This window comes from Diplotaxodon limnothrissa, linkage group LG7 (assembly GCF_057381915.1).
Source record: "Diplotaxodon limnothrissa isolate DT_005_m linkage group LG7, D_limnothrissa_male_GT1.1, whole genome shotgun sequence".
Lineage (NCBI taxonomy): Eukaryota > Metazoa > Chordata > Actinopteri > Cichliformes > Cichlidae > Diplotaxodon > Diplotaxodon limnothrissa.
This window is the reverse complement of record NC_140602.1, coordinates 54,085,205-54,104,865: the sequence shown is the minus strand read 5'-3', so window position 1 is coordinate 54,104,865 and position 19,661 is coordinate 54,085,205. Positions and strand designations below refer to the sequence as shown.

The 19,661-nt window shown below is 40.8% G+C and overlaps 2 protein-coding genes across 4 annotated transcripts; both read left to right on the top strand.

Moving 5' to 3' along the window:
* The first annotated feature begins 223 nt into the window (after nucleotides 1–223).
* On the top strand, nucleotides 224–11,521 carry ppp1r26 (protein phosphatase 1, regulatory subunit 26). The gene is made up of 5 exons (XM_085358442.1): nucleotides 224–513; nucleotides 5,563–8,903; nucleotides 11,011–11,125; nucleotides 11,246–11,331; nucleotides 11,435–11,521. Exons 2-5 carry the CDS (start codon nucleotides 5,632–5,634, stop codon nucleotides 11,490–11,492), a joined length of 3,531 nt encoding a protein of 1,176 aa, XP_085214568.1. The 5' UTR covers nucleotides 224–513; nucleotides 5,563–5,631; the 3' UTR covers nucleotides 11,493–11,521.
* Nucleotides 11,522–12,094: 573 nt separating this feature from the next.
* Nucleotides 12,095–18,221, top strand: mrps2 (mitochondrial ribosomal protein S2). Of its 3 annotated transcripts, none has more exons than XM_085358438.1 (9): nucleotides 12,095–12,142; nucleotides 12,423–12,539; nucleotides 12,650–12,770; nucleotides 13,515–14,860; nucleotides 15,510–15,608; nucleotides 15,840–15,897; nucleotides 16,080–16,166; nucleotides 16,661–16,727; nucleotides 17,747–18,221. In XM_085358438.1, exons 1-4 carry the CDS (start codon nucleotides 12,118–12,120, stop codon nucleotides 14,059–14,061), a joined length of 810 nt encoding a protein of 269 aa, XP_085214564.1. In that variant the 5' UTR covers nucleotides 12,095–12,117; the 3' UTR covers nucleotides 14,062–14,860; nucleotides 15,510–15,608; nucleotides 15,840–15,897; nucleotides 16,080–16,166; nucleotides 16,661–16,727; nucleotides 17,747–18,221. The 3 variants fall into 3 exon arrangements, with proteins under 3 accessions (XP_085214564.1, XP_085214566.1, XP_085214567.1); XM_085358440.1 differs by having other exon boundaries at nucleotides 16,080–16,173; XM_085358441.1 differs by lacking the exon at nucleotides 15,510–15,608.
* The last annotated feature ends 1,440 nt before the right edge of the window (nucleotides 18,222–19,661 follow it).

The following is a 19,661-nucleotide window of genomic DNA, read 5'->3' as shown; positions in this document are numbered from 1 at the left end:
TAAAATATGAATTACGTGTCAAGTAAAACAAACACATGCCACTAAAAACTGCATTATACCACCCTGAGAACTAGAGTCGATATCAGTGTGGAGCATAGACTGGGAGTTGTTTGAGGAGATAAAACTTTGGAGGCGTATTAATCCTCTGTCATGCTCTAGATTTTCTTTAGGGTTCCTGGCGGCAAAGTGTTTAACTTTATAAATGCGCCATCGTTATATTAGACGTACCGATTGTTTTTGCAGTGTAATATACATAAAATGTAAGCGCAAACATTTTCCGGGAGAAAAGCCGATACCCTATTTGAATGGATCCATGCTTGGTTGGACTCCGGTTTAAGGAAGCTTGTCCGCCCGGCAGTCGGAGCGGAGGGGCACTCGACGGCGAGAAGCTTCAGGCGCGGTGTTAGCTGCTGACGGACACCGAAATAGCTTCGCGACGGCTTTCCGAGCATCTTAAACCAGCGCAGCAATGTGCATATTGTCGCCGTAACTCTCGTTCTGTGTCATATTCAGGTGAGTAAAACTTGAAAATTGCCTTCTTTGTGGCTCAATTTGTGTGAAGATAGCCCAGGCTAGGAGTGTACGCTGTGGCTCAGTACAAAGGCTTTCTTTGCCGGAGAAAATGCCGGGGCTGCAGCAGCCGGGAGGCCCGCTTGTGTCTTTCAAGTCACCGACTAGCCCTGCTTAACTCTCCCAATGTTTCACATCGCTTCCTCCATTTCTCGGCCAAACGACGCGTTTCTGCTCAGTCTAAACGCACTTAGTGGCATTACTTACGTTCTAGCGGGTTGTGGACCGAGTGCTGTGGGTTTTGACAACCGTGGCCGGTGCGAAGAAACATGGTTGCTCTGCGGAGTCTCCTAACGATGCAAGCCGGGCAGCTGTGCACTCCGCGCCGCTATAGGGTTACGGGGACAGCCGGGGTTGGTCTGCTGAAACCAGGAAACCGTCCCGTAGCGAAAATACTGACAACGGCACGTTTACTTATGAAACACGGAAAATGTTGTTCGTGAATTGTTGGTATGTCTGGCGAAAGTTTCTTTGTATACATAATACATGAAACAAAGTTGGCGTAAGACTCCGGTATGAGGCGTATTTGGCTCGGTTTATAGGCTTTTTTTTTCAGTGCCGCGTCTTTATTGACCCATTCTGGTTACGTAGTGTTACTTGTACTTTCTACCGGGTTCAGCGAGTTAAACGCAGTAATCGGGATGGTTACGAGTTTAGCCTCGTAGCTGGGCTATAGGGGGCTGGCTGTGCACCCCTGTAGGCTGCAGACTGAGCTGGAAGGGCGGATTTCCAATTTGTGCAAGCAGGCTAGGCTCGGGCTCCGCGACTCATCCAGCAGGTTGATGCCCGAAGGCTACTTGATGGTGACGGGACCCTGCAACGTTTATCTCTAGTTTTAGCCTAGTTTATCCCTCCATATATAGAAGGGCCAAGGTCCCATCCTATAACTGTGGAACCTGACACTTGTCCGGACAGCCACTGTTTATTAGTGTGTCAGTTTTAATATTCTGTCCTCTCAAATGTGTTTGCATTTTTAACAGAATGCAAACAACCTGTAATGTCTTTAAGTAACATATCAAAAACGTCATAACTTTATTGTAACTACACCTGTACTACACTTATGATAGGTCCAGATCAGATACCGCCCTATCAGAGCAAAGGAGTTTCCTAAGATACCTTGTTTAATTAGAAAGGTGCATTTCTAATGCACTAAGTACACACCAGAAAAACTCAACAGCTGACTTCTTGGAGTGACCTTTAGTGCACTCCAGCCTAAACCAGATAAAATAACACTCACCTGTCACTCGAAACAGGCACAACCCTAACTTTAAGCCTTAATATCAATGAGTGTTTCTAAAAATGTGCATGCCAGAGATGCGGCATGAAGAGTGGTGAAAGACTGCTATACTGATCAAAGTCATAAAGATGTTTATTTCTGCTGTAAAGCTGTGCATTCTACAAAAATTGACTCCCTTTTGGAGCGAGCCTCAAGTGGCCATTCCAGAAACTGCAGTTTAGTGCACTTCCATAGCCATTTGAGAACAAAAGTCAGCTACACCGGCCTGTTTCCTGTTTTTAGGACACATTTTTTCTAAAATGGAAAAATTTTAGAAAGGCAATTTTATCGCTAACAACTGAGATATCTTTGATGTGACAAGAACCAGCATCTAGGTAATTCCTGGTAAAACAAGAAAAGGGAAAAAGGATCCCACATCAAAAGTGGTGAGAACTCCTACTTTAATAAGCACATAGGGTCTTTGATCTAATGGAAATATTTCTGTAAAGTAACTAGTAGCATAGTGTTGCAGTATTTTTGCAATGTATTGATACAGGGACACCAAATATCTATCTATGCATTCTCTTCAGCTTATCCTGGGTGTTGGGGGTAGAGCTGGGCGATAGAACGATAACGATATGTATCGCGATATAACTTTTACTCGATAGAGAAATTAAGCTATCGCGATAGACCTCGCCGCTCTTGTCCTCTTAAAAAAAAAAAAAAAAGGTCAGCCAATCCAAATTAAGTAGCGCAGAGCCGAACCAATCACAGCCGCAGCGTCACGTCGCGTGACTTGTTACGTACAGCACAAGTGCCAAGCCGCACGTGTGTTTGTTTGGGAAGCAGCCAGCGGGTAATGGAGCCAGCGCATAATGGAGGAAATGAGTGTGCCGACTAGAAAAATCAACCGAGCGTGACCGAAGAGAAAACAGATGATGGTTCCAATGCCGGAGAGATTGTCGAACGGAAGAGCCATAGAAGTTCCGTAGTGTGAAGGTATTTCGGCTATTTCAAGTCTGACAAAAAACAGAGTAGCGTGCACTGTAAATTGTGCCGAAAACAAGTCTGGAAATACAATGAACTGGTGCATGCGTCACACTGTGCGCCACGTTATTGTTTCGGTGGAATGAATTTCTACAATACTGTTACTGTTAATTCTACTCTCTGCAGTGTTTAAATGCTTACATATACACACAGTTACTGTCCCTCCACACTTACGACTCGGTTCTGCTTCTATGCCCCAGCTTTGTTTACTTTTTCCCACCGAGGCTTCTAGACTTCTGATTGGCCAACATTTCTGCACGGTTAGGAATCTAGCGCCACCTGCTGCTTTGGCATGTTCATAGCAGCGTTTTCCTTCATTTCTGCCTTTACGTGTGGACGGGATTATTTTTTAAAACGGAAAATCTCCGTTTTCAAAAATACCCGTGTACGTGTGGACGTAGCCTCAGTCTCTGACTGGAAGCGCTAATTCGTCATTCGGCTTTTGTCAGACTAAAGTAACTGTTAAAACTGTTTGAAAAGCTCAGCTATACAACAAGGAGAGATTGAGAATTTCCTTTTAGTTCTCAGTTTATTTGATATTGACAAAAGTTAGTCAGTTTTGTCTGTTCTTCTGTAAAACAAACTAAGATTTATTTTTAGAATTAATATTTTGTTTCTAAGTGGAATCGACAATTTAGTAGTCTGTTTCGTTTGTTCTATTTTGAAACTTAAACGCTTTAGTGGCTGCCTTTTGTGTAGTTTGCAATATTTGCCTTTATTTATCTGAAAAAGTCTCATGTTCCTTAAGTACATCTACCCTGTTGAACTTATTATGGGAAATAAATATTTAAATCAAAACAAGCTGCTGATTATTTCACATTTTACTTGTGAGCAACGGCACATTTAAATCTTACAAATATAGTTATTTGGCTTATATCGTGATAGATATCGTTATCGCCTGAAATGAAAAAAACATATCGTGATATGAAAAAATCTTATATCGCCCAGCTCTAGTTGGGGGGTTTATTAAATAAATTAAAATACAATGATGACAAGATGACTCGTCTCATGCACCACCATCCTGAGACAACGTTAGCCTAGCAAACTTGTATTAAATTGGATCAACCAAACAACCATCCAACACACTGGTCTTGACAAGTATTCTTTACATTGCAAATGTACAAAAAATGACACGAGTAGGGAAAAAAATATACCGCGTCCATTATTGAATGGAAAATAAATTAGAAAGTATTTTTCATGCTGTTAATTTGAGGAAATGAATTCAGTAATTGGGAGCCACAGAAGTATTAAAACACAGCTGCCAACATTTCACTTACACTCTGGATGTGCCTTGATTAAATGGTGGCCTCTGGATTGTTATCAAATCTTTGCAGCCTGTTTTATATTGAACTTTTTTTTTTTAATATTCTGGTTTGTGGGGGGGCGGCGGGGGTGTTAATTGTTAAAATAGATGAGCATGCCACTCGGGTTGGTGTAAGATTGGATCGATTGCAATTGGTTGTTTTTCTGTCCGGCAACTGATGATGCTCTAGGCATTTTAGAAGGCTGCGCAGTGGCTTAATGTGTCAGCTGTAGACTCAGTTTTGTTGGGGTCTTTTTGTTTGCTTTTAAAGTGCTTCGCTGTTGATGGGTAGACTTAATTATTTTCAGAAACCTTCGAGCTATGATGTGTGGTACCAGACTTGAAGGAGAAAAAGTGGTCTGTAAAATCTCTGTGCTTAAAGTGACGGAATAGTAATTTTTGCTTTGTCCACCAAACAGCTTTAATGCCTGAATTATCAAAAAAATAACAAAAAGCAGAAAAAATGCACATTTAAAACAGATCAAACGGTTTTTCAGCTCAATGTCTATTAGCTGATTACTACTACTCGGGGTAAGGGGAAAGAAATCAGTATGGCATGATATTGCTTGTTTCGTGTGGCTGTGATGTATTTTTACAGGCTCACCTGAAAAACCTTCCAACACACTTATTTGACAAAGTTGCCTCCTATTCAGAGCAGGCTGATAGCTCAGTGACACAGTGAAAACAGGACAGCAACCTCCTTCCATAAACAAAAAAAGAAAAGAAATTTTAAATGAATTTTTCATATAGTGCAACCGATTTCAACATGGGGTTTCTAAATGGTTTGCCAGAGATTGAGGGTGTTGCACACTCATGACCACTTTTGATTGCAAGACCATTGCACAGATTGCCTGATAGTAGGCAACCGTTCTACAAAAAGTTCCAGTCTAATCACTCTCAGATAAATTGTCAAAATTGTTGCAAATAATTGCTTTCCAAATAATGAATGCAGGCAGATTGTCATCATGTTGCCATCAGCCTACATGAGTCTTAAATGATAACAATTCGAGTGGACTTGACTCAACTGGCCACTGGTTGTTCTAAGTGTTCATTTGGACCCAGTTAAAGTGTAATACCAACAGCAGAGTGGGCCATAAAACAACAACCAATCACAGAAGACCCTTCAGATGATCTGGCCTACTATCGGATTAATCCCATCATGAGCAGTTTGGCATTTTTCTTGGCATGCTCTCATGGTTCAGCCACGCTTAAGTAATCTGAGGCTATCTGTGTGTATGTATTAAAGCTACAATAAATCATGACAGCAATATTGGGCATGAAGGACCTGATTTTCAGCTCTTACAGACTGTAAAATTTGAGTAACAGCAGTTTGGTTGGATGAAGTCTAATTGTAGTTTTAATAATCATCACTTTAGTGACATTTTTTCTTTCTGTGTTTTTTTTTTTTTTCTTTTCTTCATTACAGAGTGAAAAATGTAACTGAACGGAGTCCGCTCCGCTCCAGTGGTCGAGGACCTCACCCTACTTCACTAGAATGTACTTGATGAATGTACCTCCTGTCGCAGTGACGCAAACAGAATGGAGAACATGTGGCCCGCCTGGAGGCTATAGCCCTCCAGTTTGCTTCAATGACTCTGACACAGAGTTGTCCACAAGAGGCACACCTATCTCAGACAAGGTCCAGATGATCATAGAGAGTCTTAGAAGCACCCAGTCCTCACTCGAGATGGGCGACGAGATCGAGGGTAATGTGCTATCAGGACAGGAGGGTCATCCCCAAGTCTGCAAGGTTGCAGCAGGTTCTTATGTGGGAGTCAAGTCCAAAACTAAAAGCCCCAGTGAAAACCCACATGTTGACATTTCCTCGCCAAACATCCGTGAAAGCAGTGACTCGGATAGCGACGATTCTGTGGACAGAGGAATCGAGGAGGCAATACTGGAATACCTGAAAGAAAAGGATGATCACAAACGCAAAGCAGAACCGTGCTCGACTTTTCTCCCATCATCTAAAATTCAGAGAAGAAACCCATCCATTCCCGAGGTGTCCAAACAGCACAGCAACAGCGATGCATTCTTGATTGCGGGTAGCAATTTTTCAAAAAGCCTCAAAGTCGAGACCCCAGCAGTACCCACTGTCATACCTATAAAAAAGTGTATTAAAAACAAGGCATCTCTAAATGAAAATATAGTTAAGAACTTCGATTTGAATAAAAGCACAAACAAAAGTTTGGAGTGTTCAAAAGAGCAAGCAAGAAATCCCTCTAAACCAGTGAGTCTCATCAACAAAACTGTCAGTTACCCCGTCACGGCTAAGGTGGAAGACTCGAATGATTCCAGTAGCGACGACGGCATCGAGGAGGCCATTCAGAGATATCAGCTGGAGAAAAAGGAGCAGCAGAACACAGCAGAAGCTTTCGATCCACGTGCATTCAAAGAGGAGTCTGACTCGAGTAGCGATGACGGGATTGAAGAAGCGATTCGCTGCTACCAGCTTGAACAACTCAAGGAGAAGAGCGTCCTGACGCCATCGCTGCACAAGCAGAAACCTTTCAGTAAGTCGATAATACACAATGTTGCAAGTACAAGCGCAGAGAATATCAAAAGACAGAAGCTGAGGAAAAAGATGAGCACGACAGAAAAAGAAGTGAAATCTTTCCAGCCTACTCCATCTGTTTCTATACCCAAACCTACACTTTCAGACAGCTTGAAATGTAAAGAAAATGTATTTTTGTCATATAAAGTAGAGAGTTTGAAGGAGCAGGCAACCCCTGCCCCTCCAAAGGCCAATACAACTGCAGAGCTCATGTGTGCTGAGGCAATACTGGACATTTCAAAGACTGTCATGCCTGGGCCCTTCCATCATAGCGTTGGCCTTAGTGGTTGTGTCACCACTGAATCTTCCTTCCAGTCTTCTCTTCCTGAAAACTGCCCCTGTGAAGAAAGCAATGACAGCTCCATTGATAGTGAAGATGGGATTGAGCAAGAAATCAGGAAATTTCTCGAGCAGAAGGCCCAAGTGCACAAACAGGCACCCAGCTCTGCTGTGACTCAAGACGCTCAGGGTACAAATGAAATGGAGAAGGTAAAAGCAAATGAACCACAGATCGAAAAGAAACCATCGAAACTGTCTTTAAAGCAACGAAGAAAACACAAAGAGAAAAACATTTGTGTTTCCACCATGGCAGGGGCAGAGGACAGCGTTAAAGAAACCGCCTCTAAGCCTTTACCTGACCATACAAAAGAATCAAAGCTCTTGGCATTGCCCCAGAGAAGTCAAACACACCCTGCCACTGGATTACACAAGTCAGACCAAAGTGGAGACAAAAGCAGCTCTCTTGACAGCGATGAGGACCTAGACACGGCGATAAAAGACCTTCTGAAAACGAAAAAGAAATCAAAGAAAAAGATGAGAGACTTAAAGCGGAAATCAAGGAAGTGCCTCAAAGACGAAGACCCGCTGTTAGGAAATGCATTTCAGACCAAAAAGTTACACATTGACTTTCTTTCCAAGTGTAGTGATTTGAAAAAGGTGCAGAAAAGTAAGAATGACAAGAAAGACAAGCCTGGGCTGGGGAAAAAGAGCATTTCACAACATAAGCAAGTTTATAAAGGTAAGAATCACGAGCTGCATGAAGGTGAAACGGAGATCCTGAAGGGAGCTGAGCGTCCAGGCATCCAGTTTGTGCACACTGCGGAAGCCGCACCTCAGATTAAGGAAGACAGCAGCTCAGTAGACAGCGATGACAGTATTGAGCAAGAGATCCGAAGATTTCTGGCTGAAAAGGCCAAGGTTTCTACCGCAGACAAAATTAAAGATGGAAATATAGCCAGGAATGGTACTGTCACTATTTGTAGCTCATTTCAAGATAAAGACATTAAACAGGAAAATCAGCTGGCTGAGATTCCAACGAAAAGTATCAGTCCTCTCTCTGAAAAGTCTCATATTAGTAGTCCAGCTCATAATAGACTTCAGACACCACAGACTGTTTTTCCAGACATCTCTGCGGTCGGTGCACAATCACATCCCTCAGCCGGATCCTGCAGTCCCAGTCTTTTGGAACCAGCAGATGGGGCAGGGGCAGCTAGAACTGAGGAAAGGAGACCGTATATTGATAAAGGTGATGTCCACAACGCCACCTCACAGACGAAGAGGGCTCGACCAATTTTGAGTCCTAGCGTCGCTCATTCTCGCTCAGAGGCAATCAAATGGCGCCAGAGCCTCGGACTACCTACTCACGACGCGAGGACTCTCAGTCGGACTCCGTTCCACATCACCTCATCTGAAATCAGCGAGGGTGGCTCGGTAACACATCAGAGTGGAGGAATGGCCCACAAATTACAGACCCCTGTTACTGTTTGGTCCTCTGCAAGGACCAGTAAATCACCATTCCCCTGTTCTAAAGACACTGCTGGAAATACTACATTCACATCTCCTGTTTTGAATTTTTTTTCTGCTGCCAGACAGCATCCGAGGATGTCCTTTACACGGGATCTACCTGCCGGCCAGAGGTCCCAGTGCTCCATCGAAGGGGAGAAGGAGAGTACGGTGCATATGCCCAAGGACAAGAGTGTGTTTGTGGAACTGGAAACTAATAGGACAAATCACGTCCAGGTTCAATGCAGGGAAAGAAGCGAGGTTAAGGAGAGAGCAAACTTACTAAGGGAGAAGAAGAGCGAAGGCGAGGGTATGAAGATAGATAATAAAGAAGTGCATCTAGGAAGAAAAGAGGAAGAGTTTATAGATGAGACAGATTGTGAATCAGGCCAGAAGAGAAATCCAGAAAAGAAGCAGGGCTTTTCCACATTGTAAGTATTTTTCTTTGACCACTATAAACCATAGTGTCATCATTTTCTGATTTCTCTAATGGTGTCCTGTCAAATATTATAGATTCTGATCGAGCTCATTGATTTATAAGGGAATGTTTATTGATTTTTTTTTTTTTTTATCATAAAACTGACTTTTTTTTATGTATTTTTACAATTTCACAGTTGTGGAACCACAATGAAAACTTTATATGTGCTCATAAGTTATCTGTTGTTGATCGTTTGAAAAGCAATACAGTGACACTTTCGTGCAGAAACGAATGAGCGGTAGAAAATTACATGTTCCTAAATATTTTTGCTAAAAAACAAAAAAGAAGACGTGACAAGGAAAAGAAGTCTCAGTTTGGCAGAATAACGATTTAGGTTTGAGTCCAAAATGTTTAAATTTAGGTTGCATCTTTTCCCATCTTCCAGTAGGAAACCCAGAGCCCTGAATAGTTACATTAGTTACCTTATTAAGACTTTAAAAGTAATTTCCAACATCAAATTTAGGGATGGACCATTGAATAAGCCAGTACAAATCAAATGACACAGATGGCATTGGTCAGTGGTTATTGTTTGTGTCTCATCAGGTTTGTATAAACTGTTTAAAAATATATATATATCCTGGACATTGGCTAGATTTTTTTTAAACAGTGGTCCTGGTATTGGTTTGAAATCTCACTGTGCATTCTTATTTATTGTAGTAGGTTTCCATCACTGCCTAGATTATGGTTTTCATTTATTTTACATGTGCAGGAAATCAAAATGGCACAAAGTTAAACGTCTGGGTGCTAAAGCTGCAGTGGTTAGGGTGAAAACATAAGTGAGAGAAAACCCCAAAACAATCATTTTTTCGAGCAAAAATGCCAAAACTTCCTAAAATAGGGTTATTTGCTGCATTTCATTTCTTTGTGTGTTAGGTAAGTGGGGTTTTTTCCTCTTCAATGTCAAATAGAATCACTTTACCTGAGCTGAGCAGTCAGTACTGAAAATAAGTTTTAGTTGTAGCCCCAAACAATATTTTTAACATGAAATTAAGGGCACAATTGTGTATCTAATGTAAAAAAAAAAAAAAAAAAAAGACCAATCAGATTTCAATACTGTTTAAACAAACCTTAAAATATATTTAGACTAAAATACAAAGTAAGTGAACTTTTTGGTTTATTGGTTTATTATTCCTCTGAATTTTCTCATCTGTGTCTGCAATGACACAATTTACTTTGTCCAGCATGTGCTGCACTCTGCACAGTGTATATCATTAGATCTTTTGACACTTTCACAACCTTTTCACTCAAGTGCAGCAAGTGTTTTTATACTGTCAGCACCATCTTGAAAAGTCTCCTTCCTTTCTTTTTTCCTTCTCACATTTGTCTTATTCTTTTAATCCCTTACCTCAGACTAATTCTGTGCACTCTGAATGATGATCATTTCAGTCAGTTTCTACTTTTTAAGTATAAAGCAGAAACAGCCACTATGTTTCAATTATTACTTTGACTCTTGTGAGCCACTTTTTTGGGTAGGGGGTTGTTTTATTTTTAAGATAAATATCATGGGTACAGGAACCAAGTTACCACCAACCTTTTGCTTTTCACACACAGCGCTCTTCTTGTCTTTGTCTGTTCTATAATTGATTTTCATGAAAGAAAATTTAAAGCCGAGTTGCTGGTGATAGATCTTCTAGTAGTCTCGGATAAAGTCTTGCTCCAGATTCCATAAGTACCACATTTCCCCCTCGCTGTCTTGCTAAAGTTGATATTTTGTGTGGCTTGTTTTTGGTTTTTTTTTTGTCATGTTAAAGTTTTCCTGGATTTCCTGTTTGAAAAAGGCTATTTATTTTTCTTTATGAAATAAAAAAGGCATTACTGAACATGCTGTGCATATCCAGTTTTTCTGTAAATATTTTGTAAGAAGTGTTTTTTTTCTTCTTCTTCTTTCTTTTACTCTTTCTGATGACAGAAATGTTTGCCGTGTCTTTTAAGTGCATCTGTGTAATAAAGATTGGAATCTGAGCAACAGTGGGCCTCTTGACTTAAATTTTATAATTTACAGAATTATTAAAGATTACTGCAGGAGTAGTCTGATGCATATCCTACTCTGCCTTTACCAGGTCTTTATCCAGTGCCATTGATCCCGGCATTACCTTCAGGCCTTGCATAGCTCTTACCTCAGAGGAGAGAGGCAGCATGTTCAACAGGAGATACTTGGCTGAAAAGTGCAAGAAGGTACAATTATGTGGAAACACGACAGCGTTTGTTTGTCAGTTACAAACATCATGATTTCAGTTCTTTATAAAAAACAGTTCAAATCCACAGTGTGAAGTGTGTATTATGCAATGCTTGCAGGAGAAAACTTCCCTCATTAACTCTTCTGTGCACGGCAAGGCTGTGCAGCACGTCAAAAGGAAACTTCAGTTTGTTCCAGTAAGCGGGTATGTGATCGCACCCAAATGGTTTTGTCTCAACAGTGAACGATCAAACGCAAAGAAAACTCATCTGCAACTTGAGTTTCCTTGTTTGTTTGGTTTTTTGCAGGAAACTGGACGCGCTCAGCAAGCTCAGCATACACAGTGAGATAAAAGCTGGCTTTTAAAGATGCACCTGGAAGATGCTGCCTGCTGTTAGCGCGTGTATGGATTGTTGAAAAACTATTATGGACCCAAGTGTTTATGTATTACAGTTGTTGTTGTTTTTTAAAGTATTTAGTAAGTATGTAAAGTTTTGGTAAGTTCTATAACAGTACTAAGGGCATTAAATTTTAATTTTGGATTAAATATGGATCCTGAACTCAGGGATACCTTGAGTATTTCAGCATTTATCTTAGCTGAATTCTTCTATTTTTTCTCGAATGCACAGTAAATTTGATTTGGGGTTATATTGTTTGAGGTACCATATATTTGTTCTTATCCTCATGATGCCACTGTTGTTTTTTGTTAGAAGTGGCGTCTATATTTACAAACATTTGTTTTATATTAACAGTTTTTCTTCTTACAACAAGCATTGGCTTATGTTCTTGAATACGTTTCATAGCTAAATGACACAAGAACGGTACTGCCTGTGACGCTCCAACTCTTTCAATAAAGTTGAGCCGAGAAAAGGTGGGTTAATGGGTATTGTAGTTTTTACACAAGCACATCACGACAAGCTTCTACTTTGCGGCATTCTGTGAACTACAGTTGCGCAGTCGCAGTTTGCTGACCTTCCATGGTTCTGCAAGCATGGCTGTCCGGGCACTTACGAGAGGTAACTGAAAACCGTTTACAGTTTTTTATTTAGAAAATAGTTCAAGGAAAATATTCAGAAGATTTAGAGCCAATCCAACATTTTACCTTGTGTTTATTTCTGCGTTTAGTTTTGAGTTTCGTGTACGCTACGCTACAGTTTAGCATGTTAGCCCACAGCTAAATGCTGTATTACAATTAATGGCAATAATTGAACGCCTGCGCTAGGTTATTGGCAAGCATTATTCGCTTCATGATAGTTAACTACCGATGTTTTAACTTTTTTTTTTTTCCATATTTAGGCCTTTTAGGGTTCCGATACTCACGGGCTGCCACCGTAGCATCCCCCTGTGGTGGACATCACTATGTGACAGCACCGTCTGCGAAGCCACCTCAACCCCAGGCTGGCGATGTTACAGGTGAGCTAAATAACGCAAGGGCGTCAACACTTGGTTTTTGTTTTTTTCAAGAATTTTATTTATGTTACTACTTGTCATTTGTTGTTGTTGTTGTTTTTCCTTATTAACAGAAAAAATATTAAACCAGCCCCTCGAGAAAGCAGACTTTTTTCGTGTGGCTGAGCTTTTCTCCTTGAAAGACTTGTTCGACGCCAGAGTGCATCTTGGTCACAAAAAAGGTTGCAGGCACAGGTTGGTGTGATATTTATCTCAGCGTTTTAGTGCGCTGCACCCCCGTATATTTACAAATTGTTTGTAGTCTGTAATTAAATAAGCTGGAGACACTTGTCTTTCTTTGTGGGTCAAGGCTTTATAACTTCTACCTTAGTGTTTGGGGGGGGTCGGGGTCCTGTGGGGTTTAGGTATTCCCAACATGTGAAACTAATCTCACATGATAGAGGCGTGTTCAGTCACTACTTGGCACATGTTAGATTTTAGACCTTCTGTCTATTGCTTAGTCTGTCTGCATATTATGCAATGGCTGAATAAAGTATAACTTTTTTTTATCTTGAACAGTGTCATTTGCCCAGAACTCCTAGTGGTAGTCTCCTGTGGATAAAAAGTGGGGAGTTATTAATAATAATAAAAAATGCCATAAATCTTCATGCTTTAAACCCCTCTTTATTAAATTGGAAGTTTCTGTTTGGTAACACTTCTGGTTATTAATGGTAACAGCAAGCATAAATACCACAGGTCCTAGAACCTTGAAGGAAGAGATACAAACTTGTTGTTTTAATACAGATGGCATTTCTTTTAACTATTCCATAACTAACCTATTGTCATTAAATGCTTCTAACAGAAAGCTCCAGCAGCAGGAAATGTTTTGGTTACTTGGTCGATCATTTCATCAGGAATGTAGCTATTAGAGCTATGTTATTTTATTCAGCAGTAGTGATTCAAGTGACATTTTTCTGAATTATAATTCCGTGTTTCTAGGCTCATGGAGCCGTATCTCTACGGCTGTCGTTTGGATCATGACATTATCAATCTGGACCAGACTATGGAGCACCTTCAGCTAGCCCTCAACTTCACCGCCCACATAGCGTATCGCGGTGGCATCATCCTGTTTGTCAGCAGGCGGCGTCAGTTTGGCCATCTGGTAGAGACCACGGCCAAAGATTGTGGAGAGTATGCGCACACGCGGTACTGGCAGGGCGGCCTCCTCACCAACGCCAACATCCAGTACGGCCCAGGAGTCCGCCTACCGGATCTCATCATATTCCTTTCAACTCTCAACAACGTCTTTCAGCAGCACGTGGGCATCAGAGACGCAGCCAAGATGAACATTCCCACAGTGGGTGTGGTGGACTCAAACTGCAACCCCAGCCTGGTGACGTACCCCGTGCCCGGGAACGACGACACTCCAGCTGCCGTCGAGCTCTATTGTCGTTTGTTTAAGATGACCATCAACCGTGCCAAAGACAGAAGGAAACAGATGGAGCTCATTCATGGTCTGTCAGCGCCCACCTCGCAGATCTCATGATATTAATACTTAAATTTAAACAAAAAAACAAGAGACGTTGAAAAGCCTACATTCTTTAATCTGAAGCTCATCAACTGTGTAGTGTATCCTGTTTTATGTTGATACACTACAAATTTGAAATAAATTTTGGCTTCCTCCTTCCATTACACATCTGCACTTGGAAAACATCTGGTTTAACAGTCAGTAAAATATGGCTCAAAGTTAACATTGGTGCAAATTTATGTGAATATCACAGCTGTAAATCGCTGAAATAACAAAGTGGTGATCCATTGTTGAAATCCTGGCGTGGGAGAGTGATGATCATTTGCAGTTGCAGACTGAAAGAAAAGTATCTGAGTCATTTTCACAACTGTATTTGCTCTCTTGCGGTCTATGTAAGTGTTTAGGCCATGAAATGTGTTTCTGTAAACAAAAATACCTCTGCAGAAAGTCAGCCAAGTGATGCAGAACATAAGCAACCTATGAACTACACATGAACATTAATTAAAAGCAGTTTCTGAAAGTGTACACTGAAGTAATGCCTGTTCATCTAGTTAGGAATGAAACAAGCAGGATTAATACATATATACATACACTGGAGGGATGCAGCATCATTTAAAGAAGAGTATACATGGATATTGAATGAACTAATCTGAAGCCTTGAGTCTTTAATGTGTAGCTCATCAGCTGTATAGTGTATCCTATTTCATGTGACGTTTGCGGCAGTTGGTTAAGTTTAGTTTCTCCCAGCTTCCGTAGTTGTATCCTGTAGCGACCTTCTATGGCCACGAGGTGGATAAGTAGCTGTCACGTCAAAACGGTGAGTGGGTGTATGTGAGTGGGAAGAAGTTTATTAGCTTGCATTTTATGATGTACTACCACAACGGTCGACGTGTTCCTGCATATACAGTCATATTTCAGTTGTTCGGTTGTTTGTAACCGCGGTCCGCAACAAGCAGTTTCAAGGTTTCAGGCTGACGCTCGCGAGCGCCGACATGTTTAACAAACCTGCAGACTGACTGTTGGAGACGTCAAGAGCAATCACAATAGCAAAGCTTATTTCCTTTCAAAGCCTTATTACTTATATCATTACTGCTGTTTAAAGTCGGTTATTTTTCTCGCACGCTGTGAAACACAAATCCTACACTCTAATACAACTTGCAGCCTTTATCCCAAATGCATTCCACATTATTACTTTAAAGCTTAATTGCCATCGTTTGATTCTGCTAAGTAAGCATTATTTTGTTTGCTGAAGTAAGATTTTTAAGCTAATCGGGGTAAAATAAAATGAGTGTCTGAGATTCGAACTCATACGATATGTAGGGCTCGTCCTTTTGCAGCTGATGGCGGGCTTGTCGGTCTCACAATTCTTGTGAAACTGTAACTAGATGTATGGGTAACAGTAACATATTAAATAAGTTACTGTTTAAATAAATAATTTAAATAAGTTCCGCTTTTTTGTGTGTAAGTTCTTCCAGTCAACTTTTTGAAGGCGAGGCAAATGTTCACATGAGTCTTACTAAGAGGAACGAAAACGTTAAGGCCACAGACAGAGGGGGCTGGTCAGGGTAAGTGTTTTTTTTTTTTTTTATCAGGTTAGTATGATGGAGAAGAGTGGTAGGAGATAGGGATTTTAACACTAGCCCAGGCTTGTAATCTTCCTGTACATTAACGGTAAGTGACTAACATTTGTTAGTCAAGGAAGTTATGAAATGAACTAAAAAATTAATAAATAAATACTCACCAAAAATGTTTCAGCTAATTGTCATTTGAACGAATGACTTATTTCTTATTTGCAGATGTACCGTCCAGCTCTTGGAAAACAGATTTTAATGAACCAACGAAAAACTTCCATTGGTATGTAAAAATATTTGCATCGCTGTGATTTTAAATGGAATAGTTTCGTGTGTTGTTTCATATTTGTTTTATGTATGTTGTGTCCAACTTAATTTTTTAACTGCTGTGATACAAGAATTTTGCAGATCTGGGATAAATGAAGCATATCTTATTTTATTTATTTATTTTTTTTGTTTATATAGATAAATATGAGGAGAGAAGAGGTGCCATTGCTTTACCTTCATGCAGATGAAGGCGGTTGAGCTGAAGTGAAGGCCGTTCACAGGATGGTAACAGGTTTTGTTAAAAAGCTTTTGACTCTTTATTGCCCCTTGAGATGCAACCCTGGCTCCAGTGCCTCTGTTGCGCAGTAAGTCGGCAGAAAGTAACGGGCTCTCGATAGCTCAAATCCACTCTTTCGTGGGCTTTGGGTATGGAACCGGGCCAGATACTTACTCTCAATCTACCATGAAGGTGTTGTGTTCCTGCCAGTCAGTAGTTGTGTGCTATTTAAATCAATTTAACAACTCTACCTTTCTAAAGCTTATTTTTTGTATACATGGTCTCATTATGGATACATTCAGTCAGATTTATAGCTGTGTATCTAACAAAGTGGCTACTTAGTATATAATGAATATATTTTGAATGTAACAAATGTATGTATGTAGTCCTCATTGTCTATAAATGACAAAGAGGACTACATGACAGTTTTTGGCATACAATTTTGAATTGCCTTTACAGTTAATTGGATTCAAATGTCAATGTGAATGTTTCCATTATATAGATGTCAAGGTTTGCACTTTAATGGTTCAGACACGCTTGTGGAGCAGCAGCGGCTTGGCTTCAGGAAGGTACGAATTAATACTTTTGCTCTCATTCAGTCTGCCCATTGAGGCATTGCTGTCCAACATTTCTTGACCCTGTGACATAGTGGGACTAGGAGTCCAAATGTCTGCATCATCTTAGGCTTCAGTCACACTGATAAACCCCCTGGGTAACCAACACGAAGCCGATCCAGCAATTTGAATTCTTTACATTTCAGGATACTGTTCTTTAACCCTCTGGGGTCGCCGGATGCGCTGGCGACCCCAGAGGGTTAATAAACGATAAGAATTATAGATATTGTGCTTGCAACACTGGAATTTCATAAATGAATGAATCGCTTGGCTTGCAAAAGTATGATGTCACAACAATGTGATTGGTCACTTGCAATGTTGAACCTGGAACAACATTTATTATGATGATGTGGGAACAACACCAACACGAGGATATCAGATCATCCAACCAGCACTAGTGAGGGAAATGTCTCTATTCTGTGAATAGTTGCTGGGTGAAATTTGCTTCAGTTGCTAGCAGGTTATGTCAGTTGCCAGTAGTTTGTTTGCGTGCAAGATGCCAACTTGTTTGCAAACACCTAGTACTCACTAAGCAGCAGTGAACTGTGAAAAGTGAAACAAACTAGAAACAGAAAACACTCACCTTCAAAGTAAAAGTGTGTTAGTGAAATGTGTCAGTTGCTGCAGTAAGGCACAGCTTTTACTTTGAAGGGGAATACTTTCTGTTTCTAGTTTGTGTTTCACTTGTCACAGTTTCCTTACTGCTCTTTGTGTCTTTCACAAAAACTACGGGTAGCCTATTGCTTTGGTAATTAGCCAAAACAGTCGCAAGGAGGGGTTTTTTGCACAACCCTCTTTGCAGCCAATTTCACTTAACAGCAACCAATAACCTCCAGCCACCAACCACCAAAGAGACAAACATTTTCCCTTTGTGAAGTACAACATACAGGTTTTTTGCAACCTGAGAAGTGATGAAATGCTTGTTGAAACTTGAAATGGACATAAACAAACTCCTACATGATTTGTCTTCGCAGGTGACTACCCAGTGTGCCTCAGACGATGTTATTTCCAGGAGCTCTAACGATTCCTCACCACCTGACTCCTCCATTCAGCTTGCTCTCTCTTCATTTCTTGATTTCCTGTTCGAGCATTTCATCCGCCTTACTTCCATTAGTTTGTTTTTCTTTTGCTTAACTGTTGAAGACATTGTTTTTTCAGTTGTATTTTTCATTTTGATTACGTGCATATGAAGCGTAATGTCCTCGTTGCGCGTAATCACATATGAAAGATTACTTTGGCAATTGCATTTGTGGTGAGTGCTATATCAGCTTTTCCCACAATCAAATCACTCTGATGATCATATGATAAAGGCAAGTGTTTGTGTGTGTCGATCCATTCCCTAGGAAATGATGATTTCCTTTCCTGTTTGCTCACATTTACAAACGGAAAATATGTAATGGGAGCTTTTACTTGACTACTTAGCTGGTGTAGAATTTGACATGCATGAAACAGAAAATGTAATAAAATAAATTGACATGAAATAAAATTATTTTCCTGAAAGTTGTAAAATGTCTGTTTTAAAAACAATATAGCTTAATAGGGAAGAGCAAAACAAACAAAGTTCAAAGAATTACTGATGAAAAGACTTAATTACAGAGGTATGTAAAAATTAGGAGCACTAGCAAAAGACTGCAAAATTAAATAGAATTCATTGTAGTAAAAAACAAGGAAAGCAAATGTCATCATGCATTGAAGTGGCTCAGTGTGAAGTGTAGCACACGGGGCAAAAATGACTGCACACAGACTAATGTGGGATCAGTGCTGAACTTGAGGCAAGATCAGAAAGGTTTTGCGTTATGTAGGAAAGATTGCCTGCGTCACTCTTTGTTCAGTTATGTTATGGTTCGGCAGCAAATGTCATTTCCCCACCTCTGAGAGTTGCTTCCACTGTTTTTTCACCCAGACCACACTTAGATGATCCACCTGTTCTTCCGGCTGGTAGTGATTTTAGCACTTTAGCTCTACCCACTGCAAAGAAATCAATTCTTTTGACTTTGGTTTTCTTTGAGGAGGTTTCACTACAAGTTCTGGACTCATGCAGCACAAAAAGCGACAAGTGGATCCATGCCATGCCCTCCACAATATGAAAGAGTCATTGAATCCCCTCAGTAGAGGTGAGCCAAGCAATCCAAATAACGATAGTGCCGATACCAACACCGTTATTGGTTTTGGATCAAGCCTAGCATGAATGGATCGAATCTTTGTTTCTATCCTCTTATCCCTTCGGCAGGAAATCTATGCCATGACTTGTGATGTACGCATAAACTCATTTTAACCCTACGAGGTAACCTGACACGCACCTCCAAAAATGCAAAATGCAGTATGGACAGCACTATCCCTTCTCGGGGCTTTCCTTCAATTTGTCAGCCGCAGGTTGCAAGGAAGGAGGCGCGGTAAGATTTCCCGTCGGCAGATAAAATCCCGTCAGCTCTGACGCCTCTCCCTTTAAGATGCGCAGCAGCGAGTCTCTGGGAAACTGAGGCTGTGCGCTCGTCGGGTCCAAGCAGCGCTTATTTCTTTGTCACACTGATGCCTTCTTTGATCTGATTGGACGGTGAAGGTGCTGCTGGTCTAATATTCGGAAAATATCGGGGATCATAGCTGAGGATCTCTCTGATTCTGGGCCGCGTCGGTCGTTCTGTGGCCCCGATGGAGCTGAAATATCGCTCAGCTTCAAGGACACACTCTTCATCATATTTTTTGAGCGGCTGAATGATTTCTATTGAAAACACACGCTGTGATCAAGGCAAGCAAAGAGAAGAAAACAGCTCGAAAAGCAGCTCGTTGTAATAACCAGTAAATATGCGACGCGTGTCGTGGTTTGCTGCGAGAATGTGATCAGACGGGACTCTGGTTTCTCGCTCTGCTGCCTCCGAAAAAGAGTCGCTC

Coding starts and splice junctions, on each gene's coding strand:
- ppp1r26 (XM_085358442.1), top strand. CDS start 5,632: ATGTACTTGATGAATGTACCTCCTGTCGCAGTGACGCAAACAGAATGG. Junction 8,904..11,010: donor AAGCAGGGCTTTTCCACATT/GTAAGTATTTTT, acceptor TGCCTTTACCAG/GTCTTTATCCAGTGCCATTG. Junction 11,332..11,434: donor CAGTTTGTTCCAGTAAGCGG/GTATGTGATCGC, acceptor GGTTTTTTGCAG/GAAACTGGACGCGCTCAGCA.
- mrps2 (XM_085358441.1), top strand. CDS start 12,118: ATGGCTGTCCGGGCACTTACGAGAG. Junction 12,143..12,422: donor TGTCCGGGCACTTACGAGAG/GTAACTGAAAAC, acceptor TTCCATATTTAG/GCCTTTTAGGGTTCCGATAC. Junction 12,540..12,649: donor CCAGGCTGGCGATGTTACAG/GTGAGCTAAATA, acceptor CCTTATTAACAG/AAAAAATATTAAACCAGCCC.